Source organism: Saimiri boliviensis, chromosome 19, assembly GCF_048565385.1.
Source record: "Saimiri boliviensis isolate mSaiBol1 chromosome 19, mSaiBol1.pri, whole genome shotgun sequence".
NCBI lineage: Eukaryota > Metazoa > Chordata > Mammalia > Primates > Cebidae > Saimiri > Saimiri boliviensis.
Window position 1 is genome coordinate 25,851,920 of NC_133467.1, and position 14,005 is coordinate 25,865,924.

The following is a 14,005-nucleotide window of genomic DNA, read 5'->3' on the forward strand; positions in this document are numbered from 1 at the left end:
AAAAGCCTTGTATTTAAAGAGATAGTGTTTGAGAGTTAAAATGACAGAATTTGTTTAAAATGGCAATGAAAATATTGCATGCAAAAAATCTATGTAATTCATTGAAAACAATGATTAAGAGAAAATTCACTCTACTAAACACATCAAAAAAATCAGGCAAAAGATAAATGAATTACATTTCCAGCCCCCAAAACTAGGAGAAGAACCATAACATACAAAGAGAATAGCAAAAATTAATTAGGAAGGGAACAGAAACACAGGTCTAATAAATTAAAATCCTACTGCTCTCAATAAAAGACAACACACTTGCTTACAAAACAATGAGAGCACAAATACACAATGACAAGATAACCGCTGAAACAGAAGAAATTTAAAAAATTTTAAGAGACCACACTTATTTGCAGACCTTTAAACAAATAACTTTCAAAAGCTATATAATATGTATCATTTTCCAAAAACATACAGATTACCAAAATTTACCCCGTTAAAATTAGAAACCCTAATAAAACCAATTTCCATAGAAAAAGTTATCAAGGAACTGCCCCTACAAAAATGCGCCAGTCCCAGATATGCACAATCCCTGTGAGAAAAATTTTAAAACATATTTGAAAGACACAAAAGTAGATTTGAACAATGGAAAGATGTCCCTAGTCTTGGAAACAACTCAACATTATAAATATTTCAGTTATCCCCAAGTTAATTTATAAATTTAATGCACTAACAAGATTTTTTTATGGAGCTATAATAAACTGACACTTCTGAATATTACTGTTGTTTACACAATGGAAATGCTTTAGACATTCAAAAAATAAATGAGCAAAAATGGAATACAAACAAGCAAATGAACTTAACTATTAGTATATTCTAAAATAATAATTTGTACTGAAAGGGGAAAAAAAGAACCTAAATAACTTTTGAACAAAGTATTTTGACTACATACTTTCAGACTAAAAACTACTATAAACAAACTCTAGAGTTGTATGTCTTTTTTTCAAAACAGCGGTTATCATATAATTCTGAAAAATATTGACAGCCCAGGTTCTCATGCTCAGAGAAATAAAATTTTTAAAAAAGTAAAAAAAGCTAGAGAATTCTAAGGTATTGGATCGAAATTATAGGTTAAGTGTGAACTCATGGTAAGGCAGAGATGGATAAAAAGAGTAAGAGACCTAGCTACAAACAGATGTGTATGTAGAGTATAAACCAACCACACACACACACACACACACACACACACACACACACACACACTCTTTCCCAGCTCTCTCCACTAAGGGGATCTAGAATCAATGACAGTCTAGTAAGAAATGAGCACACCTACCAACCAGATCCCATCTCCTAAATATTATGCTCCAGTAAAAGAAACCAGAGATTCTCGGAGAAATGGCTAATCCAGGGCTAGAACAGAGAAAGTAAAAGATAAGCCTGGAACATTTTGTGCCAAACAGAAAGCAAAGAAGCACCGTTAGATAGAAAGCAATGAAGCAATGTCAAAAGGACACACAAATCCCCACTTGAAGGTATTCCCACTGGCCATATATGGAACAATTTGATCATAAAAATAAAATACAGTAATAGATTATAATGTATTGAATAGTAATCGATGAGTCCATGCTCATACAAATGAAAAAGATAAGTGGGTGAAAAGGAGAAGCTTTTTTTTTTTTTAACAGTGGAATGCCAACAAATAAATGCAGAAGGAACAATCAAATTAGAAAAGTCACCTTTCACAATGATAGTAATAACTGACTCAGGCAAAAATTGGCAATGGATACTAAAACTTGTATATGAAAGTTTGAGAAAGAGAATATCTACCCAATCTGAAAGTATTTCCCCACAAAATATTTATTAATTATATGGCGAAAAGCTGGGAGCAGTGGCTCACGCATGTAATCCCAGCACTTTGGGAGGCTGAGGCAGGTGGACTGCATGAGGTCAGGAGTTCAAGACAAGCCTGGCCAACATGGTGAAACCCCATCTCCACTAAAAATACAAAAATTAGCCAGGCCCAGTGATGGGTGCCTGTAATCCTATCTACTCAAGAAGCTGAAGCACGAGAATCGCTTGAACCTGGTAGGCGGAAGGTGCAGTAATCCGAGATTGTGCTACTGCACTCTAGTCTGGGTGACAGAGCAAGACTCTGTCTATATATATTATATGGTAAAAAAATAATAACTTCCCAATAGAGAAATATTGACAGGCATTATCATAAACAAGTGATCAAAGTTATCATTATCAGTATAGGGACAAACTGACATCATATGCCTCCAGATACGACACACTGAGCAGTCACATAATCACTTCTGTGGTATTCCTGCCAAAAACACATACTCTCAATTTAACCATGAGGAAATACAGATCAACTCAAAGTAAGAAACTATTCTATAAAATCACTGGCCTGTACTCAAAAATGTCCAGATCATGAAAGTAAGACTGAGGAACTGTTTCCAGATTAAAGAGATATAATAACTAAGTGCAACATGTGGTCCTGGATTGGACTCAAGAGTTTTTTTGGCTATAAAAAACATAGTGGAACAATAATACATTAAGAATATGGTCTTCAGATTAGATAATAGTATTGCATCCTATATCCAATATCCTGATTTTTATAATTACACTATGGTAATATAAATGTTCTACACACACACACACACGCACCTACATACACAGTAAAAGCCTACAGCACCCAGTATTCCCAGGCAGTCTCTCATATAAGTACTAACCAGGCCAATCCCTGCTTAGCTTGTAAGATCAGAAAAGATCAGGCATGTTCAGGGTGCTTACGGCTGTAGACTAAACTAATTCTTATTTGCAGGAAACATATATTGAAGTACTTAAGTGTAAACAGGCATAATGACAGCAACTTACCCCCAAATGGTTTTAAAAAAGCATACATATATTTAGGAACAAAATTATAGAAAATTTATTAAAATGTTGGCAATTAAGGAAACAGAATAGCATACTTTGTATTATTCTTGCAACTTTTCTGTAAGTCTAAAATTATCTCAAAATAAAAAATACTTTTGCCTATTTATTTTACTTATATATTCTTTTATATGTAAGTACAAGTCTTCTATGTAATAAAAATCTGTCTAAATAAATCTAAGGACATTATTTCATCAGCATAGAAATTCTAAGTGATAAGAACAGTTTATTGGCAGTTTGTTTTTAGCAGTACACAAGTAACAACAATGTATCTTACTATCAATGAAATTTTATATTCAAGAAAATACAATGATTCCAAGCTTAAATGGGAAAATATTATACAAAAAAACAAAAATAATCCTACCATATTTTCTCAATTTAGACGTCAAAATGACTCGAAAGCAAAAATGCTAGCAATACCTTGTGTTGCTAGAATAATCCCACATGGCCACATCTAGGAGGCTTCGAACCCAAGTCTTAGAGGGTTCCTTGAGAAATTTTTGCTGGTAGATCCCCACTAGAAGGTCCTCTACAGTAAGAAGTTGTAGATCTTGCCTGATTTCTTCCATTAGTAAACAGAAAAACACATACAGTTAGTAAGTTGAGATACTTGGAAGATACCAAAATGGAAACAAATACAGATACTACAAAGCACTTCTGCGGCAACCCAAGAGTTTTACTTACCTGATACCTTTGCCATATGCTTCAAACACCAGTTGACTCTGGTTCTATCATCAGACTGGAGAAAGCAAAAAAAAAAAAAAAAAAAAAAAAAAATTACTTGCATCTTCTCCTACTTTAAATGACTTCTAATGCTGTCCTTTAAAAATGGGTCATTGCACGGTAGGGGATATAGAAGAAAGACTGAAAAGTTTGTGACAACGAAATGAAAACTATAAAAAACTGACATATATTAGAAAAGACTACTGCTGTTATTAATCAGTTACATTTATACAGAAATTTTAAGATACTTTATGAGGAGGAAGAGAGTCCTAGGGTACACAAATGAAGAAACCAATGTTAAGAAAAAGATCAGGTAATCACCTCATGGTTAGACTAAGTAGCAAGGTTAAAACTCAATTTTTCAACTCCAAGCCTGGAAGAATATAGTCTCTAAATATTACAAACATAGAAGGGAAGGGGTTGCTACAAAGAACAGGTAATCTTGTTTGGAAAGACTGGTGTACAGAATGGAGCATCCATTCTTTTTTTTCCCCCCCAACTCTGCACTTATTTAGGTAAGATATTTTGGAGCATCCATTCATAAGAGTAAAAAGACATTGCAGATTGTTCAGAAAAAGGAACTCAACATGAACTCTACCAAAACAGACACATATTTAGCTTTTGTAGTCTTCAAAATCCTTCCAAATTGGAGAAATTTTAAAAATAAGCATTATACATAATTACATTCAAAACAATTCAAAATAAATATGTTTTAAGACACACAATGAATACATAGACAAAAATACACAGGCAAAAATTCTTTGGTTTATGGTTCTTTTGGTATATAAATTGATACCTTAAAAGAACTTCTAAACCTGATTATTACCTTGCAGTAGATAGGTGGCCAGTTCCCCGGACTGGGATGAATAAATTTATAAAGGTTTTGTAACACAGTTGCTTGGCTGTGCCCAGATTCAAAATTTGAAATAGGAATCTTGTGACTAGAATCACCTGAGGGAAATAAAAAGAAGTTCAAACTTTGAGCAAGACAAATATTATGGGGTATGTATGGAAGTAGGGGTATAAGAAGAGAGTAGTGGATAACACATAGTTAAGTACTTGTACCCAGCCCCATTTTGGTGAGGATTTTACATATTTTAACCCACAGTCTTACAGCTCTTTGAGAACTAAATAGTAATGACTGCTTTATAAAAAGTTATATGACACCCAAAGAAAAAATAAAGACCAAGTAATTTAGACCAACTTTCCCACAGAAAATAAAAAAGCTTGAGGATATTAAGATCACACTGAGCATTAGGAATTAATGGATTAAGATAAGAGAATTTTACATAATTTTTACATAATTATGTCTCAGAAGATTTTACATAATTATGTCTGAGGAGATCAAATCACAAATTTTAGCATAAAATTGTTATTTTAAAAAAGATTAAGGAAGCCAGGTGTGGTGGTATGCACCTGCAGTCCCAGCTACTTGGGAGGCTCAGGCTGGATCAACTGAGCCAGGAGTTTGAGCCCACAGTGAGTTATGATCACACCACTGCACTCCAGCCTGAGTGAATGAGCAAGAATTTCATTCTCCCTCATTCTCCCCAAAACAGATGCAGGAGTTATTCAACTTCTAATGATAGACTAGGGAAAAGCTGAACAGATGAAACACCTTCTTCAAAGACCTGCAGAGATAAAAATGGTGAGGAATCATGAATCATGGGCCCAAAATCTTGGAAAGGAACAAATCTTAGAGAGCTGAATCTGGCAGTTGTATTTGTTTCTTCCCAGGGTCAGTTACCAATTCTGGAAGTGGAGATTTAGAGAAACAGAACAGAGTTTCCACTAAACTCAGAGCTGGTAAGAACTAAATACTTTATTGCAATATTACATAAAAAAATTTATAATTAAAAAAATTCCATTATCTTCTGTCTTCCATTGGTTATGTTGTGAAGTCAAATGTAAATTTTACTAATAATCCTTTGGTGATTATCCGTCCATCCTTCCCCTGTTTCTAGTAAAGCCCAGCTACAAATGGACTTTCATGAGGTCTAAAGCCCAATTTAAAACCACCTCAATTCCAGAAAATGGAATAAGATAATCTGAGATGCTAGTGACTCCAGCTTTCTAACAGACCTAATCATAAATCTTTGAAGAGAAATAACAAGACCTCATATACACTATTTAGCACTCAAAAATAGACATATGAAGAGATTCTGATAGCTTTACTGAATATACAGATAACCAACAGACTATAAAATCAACGTCCAAAAGAAGATCCCTGTAAGAGGATTATCAGACATGTAACACTTTAAAATAACTAAGCTTATTATGTTTAGGGAAATTAAAGACAATATTAGTTAATTTCTCTAGAGCCATTAAAAATAACCAAATTCAAAAACTGAAAATCTATTTCCAAAACCATTGTATAATGGCAAAATAACCTTGATAATAAAATTAGGTAAAGTTAATCTCAGTCTTTAACATAAATGCAAAAGTCCTAAAACAAAATAGTAACAAACCAAACTCAGTATTTTATATGTGAGATATACAGTAACCATGATGGGCTTGTTCCTGGAAGACAAGGTTAGTTTAACACTAGTAGATTACCACGAGGCTGGCGTGGTGGCTCACGCCTGTAATCCCAGTGCTTTTGGGGGTAAGTTGGGAGGACTACTTGAGATCAGGAGTTTGAGACTGACCTGGCCAACAAGTGGGGGAACCCTGTCTCTACTAAAAATACAAAAATTAGCTGGGTATGATGATATGCACCTATGATTCCAGCTACTCAGGAGGCTGAGGCACGAGAATTGCTTGACCCAGGAGGCAGAGGCTGCAGCGAGCTGAGATCATGCCATTGCACTCTGGCCTGGGTGACAGAATGAGACTCTGTCTCAATAAGTAAATAAATGGCCACATGAACAAAAGACACAAATCATATGACATGCAGAAAGAACATTCACTGAAATGTGCAACTGCTATTTCCCTAGCCAAACTGGGAATGTAAGAATATCTTGAAGATGCTGTAGTTTCAGTTCCAGACTGTCACAATAAAGTGAGTATTGAAATGTCACACAAATATTTTGGTTTCCCAGTATATATAAATTATGTTTACTGTACTCTAAAGTTATGACTGTTAAGTGTGCAATAGCATTGTTTTAAAAAAGAACACATATCTTAATCTAAAAATATTTTATTGCTAAAAATGCTAATGATCAGCTGATTCTTCAGTGAGTTGCAATCTTTTTGCTGGTGAAAGATTTTTTTTAAATGTTTTTATTTCCATAGGTTTTTGGGGAACAGGTGGTATTTGGTTACGTAAGTTCTTCAGTGGTGATTTACGAGATTTTGGTGCACCCATCCCCCAAGTAGTACACACTGAACTCAATTTGTAGTGTTTTATCCCTCACCCACTTCCTATGCTTCTCCTCCCCAAGTCTCCAAAGTCCCTTGCATAATTCTTATGCCTTTGCATCCTCATAGCTTAGCTCCCACTTATGACTGGGAACATCCTTGGTTTTCCATTCCTGAGTTACTTCACTTAGAGTAACAGTCTCTGATCCCATCCAGGTTGCTGCAAATGCCATCAACTCACTCCTTTTTATGGCTGAGTAGTATTCCATCATATATATACAAACATATATACTAGTTTCTTTATCCACTTGTTGACTGATGGGCATTTGGGCTGGTTCCATATTTTTTGCTACGGCAAACTGTGCTGCTATAAACATGTGTGTGCAAGTTATCTTTTTAATATGACTTATTTTTCTCTGAGTAGATACCCAGGAGTGTGAATGTCAGAATTTTCAAATGGTAGTTCTACTTTTAGTTCTTTAAGGAATTTCCACATTTTTTTTCTATAGTGGTTATACTAGTTTAAATTCCCATTTAAACTAGAAGATCCTGCCTTGATGTTGCTGGTAGAAGATCCTGCCTTGATGTTGCTGGCCAGTGACTATCACGGTCATGGTTGCTGCAGATCAGGAAGTCAGGAGTTTGAGATCAGCCTGGCCAATGTGGTGAAACCCGTCTCTTCTAAAGATACAAAAATTGGCTGGGGGCGGTGGCTCACGCCTGTAATCCCAGCACTTTGGGAGGCCGAGGTGGGTGGATCATGAGGTCAAATGATCGAGACCATCCTGGTCAACATGGTGAAACCCCGTCTCTACTAAAAATACAAAACATTAGCTGGGCATGGTGGCACGTGCCTGTAATCCCAGCTACTAGGGAGGCTGAGGCAGAAGAATTGCCTGAACCCAGGAGGCGGAGGTTGCAGTGAGCCGAGATCGTGCCATTGCACTCCAGCCTGGGTAACAAGAGCAAAACTCCGTCTCAAAAAAAAAAAAAAAAAGAAAAAAAGATACAAAAAATTAGCCAGGCGTGATAGTGTAAGCCTGTAATCCCAGGTGCTTGGGAAGCTGAGGCAGGAGAATTGCTTGAACCTGGGAGGCAGGGGTTGCAGTGAGCTGAGATCTTGCTACTGCTCTCCAGCCTGGGCAACAGGGTGAGACTTCATCTCAAAAAAAAAAAAAAAAAAAAAAAAAGTGGCCCAGGGAAGCCAAAAGATTGGGCATCCTGATATATACAATATGTTAATTACATAAAAGTTGAAACAAATAAAATTAAATATATCATTTAAATAAATATGTCCATGTAGTAAAACTATTCAGAAAAGAAATACACAAAATTCAAACACAAAATCCAGAGTCGTCGTTTTCCTATAAAGAGGGAAGGGGATGCCATTAGGGAGAAATATGGGACTGGCAATGAACTATTTTTTCAGTTGACTTGTGTGTGCTTTGTTGTTCATTAATGTTCTTTATGCCTTAAATGTTATAATCTGTTCTGTGTATAGAAGCTTCCTTTGAAAAGCTGATGGACCTTTCGTATAGGAAGCTGAAAGCAAATTTCAAAATGCTGATGTTTTAAAGCACAATTTCTTGCAAGAAAATCATGAACCAGTAAAATGGAGAGAAGCAGAGCTCCTTTGGTTAAACTGGGCAAGGAGAACCAAGACCTCCTATCCTCACACTCATAGTTCATAAAAGATCAGACAGCACAGGGGTATTTGAGAGATCAATATGCATGTTCCTTAAATACCACTCATATTCTTCATATCCACATGTAAATTCATTCACTGTGTGACTGTATGAAACACAGTCTCCTCTAAATCAGCTCAATTACATTAGCATAGGCATTTTTAGTTATTATGGTGACAGGTGTCACTCTAATAGTCATTTATCCTATTTAACTGGCATATTTCCCAGGATTATAAACTTGGCAATTTAAGACCCACTCAAATTGCTAAGCTCCAAACATTTTAAGTTTCCTTGAATGAGAAACATTGTACCCAGTTTTGACTACACTGAATAATTAAGAAAATATTCCTAGAGTCTTTAATAGATTTTTTTAAAGAACCATACTTTCTGTTAATCTGATTTGAAAAGGCTGTAAAAATAGGTTGTCAAAAATAGATTTTTAAGAAGGAGTTAACAGAATCAAAACAAAGAAGAAACAGTAAGCCAGTGACACTCTCATAAATGAATGTCTGGCACATAGTAGGGATTCCAATAAACCTGAAACAGAGTTTAAGTAAATATGTGAAAATTAATTCACCAGCTAAGTTTATATATATATATATATATATATATATATATATATATATATATATACATATATTTTAACTTCTGTCTATGTAGTTCAGTAACCTTAGATGATGTAACAGTTGGGGATATTAGCTATGTTCACACTTCAAAGCAAGTACAGAATTTTTCTTCCATATTGTAATTTTTTTTCCATTTAAAGCTATTTAAGAAGGAACTACTAAAACAGTTCTCCCTTACGCTTCTTATTCCGTAGCCTACAGCCCAGATTCCAGTCAAATAATGGATTAGTACAAATTAGGAATTCAAAATACATAACCAAATATAAGTCCAAAGTATGTTCATATATAAAGAACAGTGTATTATAGCTGCTTGTTATGGCAGATTTGAAAAACTTACTTCTAATTTCAAACACTTCTACAGGCTAGTTGTCCACAGTTTTAAGTAAAAAAAATTACAGACAGGAATCATTAAATGGTCCCTACGCACTGACAGTTTTAATTTAATATACATAAACCTATTATGATTTTCATTCTATTTAAGCAGAAACTGCTAAAACCTAGTTCCTAGAAAAAGAGTTTAGTTCAAGGGTTTAGGTATACAGTCATGCCCTTTGGTTGCAAAATACTTAGAAAACTGTTTTCCTTAACTAAAAAATTCAGAACTCTTTATTTTTGAAGTAATAACTTTTTAAAAACATTTGAAATGGACATCCCTGAAAATGAACCTAAATCTAAATAATCTGAGACCTCTTAAAAGACTGCTAAGTATCTAGCCACTAAGTGCAGCTGACCTTAAGGTCAAAGGATATATACAGAAAATAAAATGACAATTCCCTGAAAGGAAAAGGGACAATATACTATCAGTCTATAAAAAATTTAAAGATCACAGACACCATCTATCACTTCTATGCAGATTCTCTAACAATAACCTAAGGTTATTTTCCACGTAGTTTATATTTTATGTGTTAAAGGAGTAAGTCTAACCAGGTATGAATATATTCAATTCACAAATCCTACCCCGTTCCTTTATACTTACTTGCAGCCTGACAATGAAATCGAAATCCTCGTGGAATTTCACCTATAATACAAAACATTTAATTGAGAAGCAGAAATTTCAAAAGTTCTCTAGTAGTGCTACAGTAATACTCCATAGGATGACCAAGTTGTAACACAGAAAGGTAATTTTTATTATGTGAAAATACAAAGGATTAAACTTGTATAGGGTTTATTTTTAACCAAAGGCTGTTGGTTTGAAATAACTGTTGAAGAATTTGGTATATTGTCTAAGCTATTTTTAAAAGTAAGTTACTCCTTACAAAGAAAGAAATACTAGATAAGGAAGGCACGTGTCAAAAGAGTTTTAGCTCCGAGTCCATGAATGGGCCTCAGGGGGTCATAAGGGTGTTGATACAGCAAGGTGTATATGCATTTCTCAGAGAAAAAATAGTCCCCAATTCTATCTTTTTAATATCTTATAACCCATGTGGGGAACAGCAGTTCTTTGACTTGCCCTAAGTAGCAACACTCGCAATTGTGAGTAGGATGATTAATGTTTTTGTCCTCTAAAAATGAGGAGGAAAAAGTGCTGGGATTCCTAATTAATTTTAAAGTAATTGACAAAACTGAAAATGAAGTCACTTCCCCAGTCTCTTCTCCCTATATATTCTTCCTACTTACATTCAAGGATATAAAATCCTATGTCTTGATACCTATTTTGCTTTTTAATGAGATGGAGCTGTAGGAAGAAGAGATGCTGATAATATCTGAGAGCCGATTAAGTATTTAGGCTATTTCCATATTTCTCATCTATTCCTTAGAACAAACAACCTTCCAATAGGTATTATCCCCACTTTACAAATGAGCTAATAGGTTCAGAGAGGTTAAGTAATTTCCTCAAGGTTACAAAGCAATAGCAGTTTAAAAAGCTAGTCACTACTGAGGTGAAGGAAGAGGTAGAGAAAGAAAAGACCATGGCATACACAGCTTTTAGAAAATCCCAATATGTAAGGCCATAGGTAGGTGAATAGCAGGCTATGAATTGTTCAAATAGTCTATCTGAACAATACTGATTTTAATGGTAACTTGAGGTTAAAAGCCTAAACCAAAAAACCCTGTGTCAACACCTAATTTCTGTCAGTTTTTCCATAAGAATTATAAAGTCTTGTTTTCAAGATTAAAAAAATAACATGCACTTTTAAGATCTAGCATCTACTCTAACTGACTACTTACCAGGATTTATAAAACTGTGGAAATCTGCCATAATACCATCTTGGAGAGAATATTTAACACAGCCAATTTCACAAGGGAGGAAGCGTTGTTCACAATGAGGAGGTAGCTCGCCATGGCTAAAAATGTTCAAAAAATAAAAAATGCCTCCAAGGAAAGCTAAAAAAAAAAAAAAAATGGTGAGATAAAATGAACAAATGAATGTCTCAAATTTACCTCTTCCACAAAAGCCTCTTTAGTTCAAGAGAAATAAATGTTTTAGAACAGTTTTCTTTCTGTTCCTATATTCCTAAATGAGCTGGAAAAGAGAAAACTAATCAGCTATACCAAGTAAAGAAATAAAAATTTTTATAATTACACTTATCAAGGATTAAAGTAACCACTCTTTGCATGAAGCAACAATATTCTAACTTGCAGCCAGCTCTACATAATTCGGCCATACATGAGCCCCGAATCTCAGGAATGACATAAGAGCTGTGACCCTTATTCAACAAATAGGTTTGAAATGAAGCTGAGCAGAACCAATGTAGAAAGGCTGTAATATAAATCATAAACAATTCAGTTCATTCTTTTTTCACTTTTCACCAATACATATAAGACCACCTACAAATCCTCCAAAGGAATAAAGGAATGTGAGAATGTGTGAATTGTTATTTACCAAGATAGGCCACATTTAAGACTGTTAAAAGTTTATTAGTGTTCAATAAAGGCAGAACACAATTAATAAAAACCAGAAGGAATAGCAAGGATCCTTATTAACTATGTTCTCTTCTTAGCAGTCTCCACAATTCATTTGTATCTTTATAACTTCCCTCTACCATTCAGGATTTTAAAAAATTTTATTCTTAGTTAACAATAATAAAATATATTTATGAGGTACAATGTAGTTTTGATACACGTATACATTGTAGAATGATTAAATCAAGCTCATTAACATATCTATCACCTCACTTTTTTGTGGTGTGAATATGTAAAACCTACTCTTACCAATTTTGAAACATACATTAACTGTAGTCATCACACTGTAGAACAGATCTGAAAATCTTATTCCACTTGCTTACTTTTGTTTTTAAGTTTATTTAAGTGTCCCATTATAAATAAGACTTTAAAAATACCTATGTTTAACAACATATGAAGTGGTAGAAACAGAGACCAGATTTTTGTTAAAACAAAACAAAACTCTCTTATTTCAACAAATTACCTGATCTTTTATAATGTCAGCACCATAATATTTAATACTTGTAGTTAATTACTTTAAATAGAGGATCAAAATGAACAGAAAACATTTTTATTGACAAATATAGTGTTTTGGGCACTCATATTTATCTAAGCAAAATATTTCAGGATTACTCTACCTTGCTCACTTTTTAAAGACAAAGTTGACATATCTGGAGGTGAAACATTCTGCTTTGGTACAAGCATGCCTGGCCTCCTCAGTGGTGTGAAAACAGGTTTCTAAAGAGGAAAAGAATGAGTGGCCACATAAACTCTTGCTGGGCACTTTAGACCATATATTAAAATTTAGCTAAACAACTGCAAAACCACCTATAGATTACCAAGGTCAACGAATCCAATGAATAAATGTATCTGTCAATAATACCAACACCCAAAGGCAGAATAACAAATCTATAAATGTTCTGAATCAGAAGGGGAATGGTAAATAACCAATACTATTACTGAAAGCCATTTTGCCCACTACTGATTATCCAAGGTAATCATCCTGAGTCACTTACTATATGCCAGGCCAGTGGCCAAAAGCACACTATTCCCCAAAGTACTTTAATATCGCTCGTAAAGTCAAAACCAGATTATGTTGCCTCTAAGTCTCACATAAGGTACACATACACCATAGCTTAAGTTTTGAGGGAAGGTATCTTGTAAGAACAAAGCTTGCAAGTATAGCTTCTACTCATAAATCTACAAAATAAAAGTATCTCTTGAATTTCAAACCAATGTTGACAGTTTAAGAATGGAATTTTACCATGTAAGAACGGAAAAAACAAAGGGTAGGTGGTAGGACCAACAATTACCTTGTATTTTCCTGATACAAATCAACAAGAAAACAAATTTTATTTAGTACTTTAACATTTTACTACATAGAAATTTACCCAAATAAACTTTATTCAACTTTTTTTTTTTTTTTTTGGAAACAGAGTCTTGCTCTTTCGAACAGGCTGGAGTGCAGCGGTGCGATCTCAGCTCACTACAACCTCTGCATTCCGGGTTCAAGCGATTCTCCCATCTCAGCCTCCTGAGTAGCTGGGACTACAGGCACCTGCCACCACTCCCCGCTTTTTTTATTTTTAATTTTTTTTTATTTGCCCCACTACTCCCTGCCCCCACAATTTTAAATTTTTAATAGAGACGGGGTCTCCCCATGTTGGCCAGGCCAGTCTCAAACTCCTGACCTCAAGTGATCCGCTCACCTCTACCTCCCAAAGTGCTGGGATTACAGGCGTGAGCCACCACGCCCAGCTATTCAACTCCTGTAAGACATATACACATACACCAACTCATCCAAGCCCTGTTATTCCAAAATTTTAAACACAGCAGATGGCTTTGTTTCAGGTGTCATTTTAA

General features: G+C 34.7%; 1 protein-coding gene across 2 annotated transcripts in view; it reads right to left on the minus strand.

Moving 5' to 3' along the window:
* The window catches only part of MAEL (maelstrom spermatogenic transposon silencer), a 45,930-nt gene that overhangs the window by 15,616 nt on the left and 16,309 nt on the right, over positions 1–14,005 (minus strand). For both annotated transcript variants that reach the window (XM_010338685.3, XM_003928079.4), the window contains 6 exons: positions 12,781–12,880; positions 11,429–11,584; positions 10,236–10,277; positions 4,475–4,599; positions 3,610–3,664; positions 3,346–3,487 (listed from right to left, as the gene is read on the minus strand). In XM_010338685.3, coding sequence (XP_010336987.1) covers positions 3,346–3,487; positions 3,610–3,664; positions 4,475–4,599; positions 10,236–10,277; positions 11,429–11,584; positions 12,781–12,880 — 620 coding nt within the window. The remainder of the gene's footprint in view (positions 1–3,345; positions 3,488–3,609; positions 3,665–4,474; positions 4,600–10,235; positions 10,278–11,428; positions 11,585–12,780; positions 12,881–14,005) is intronic.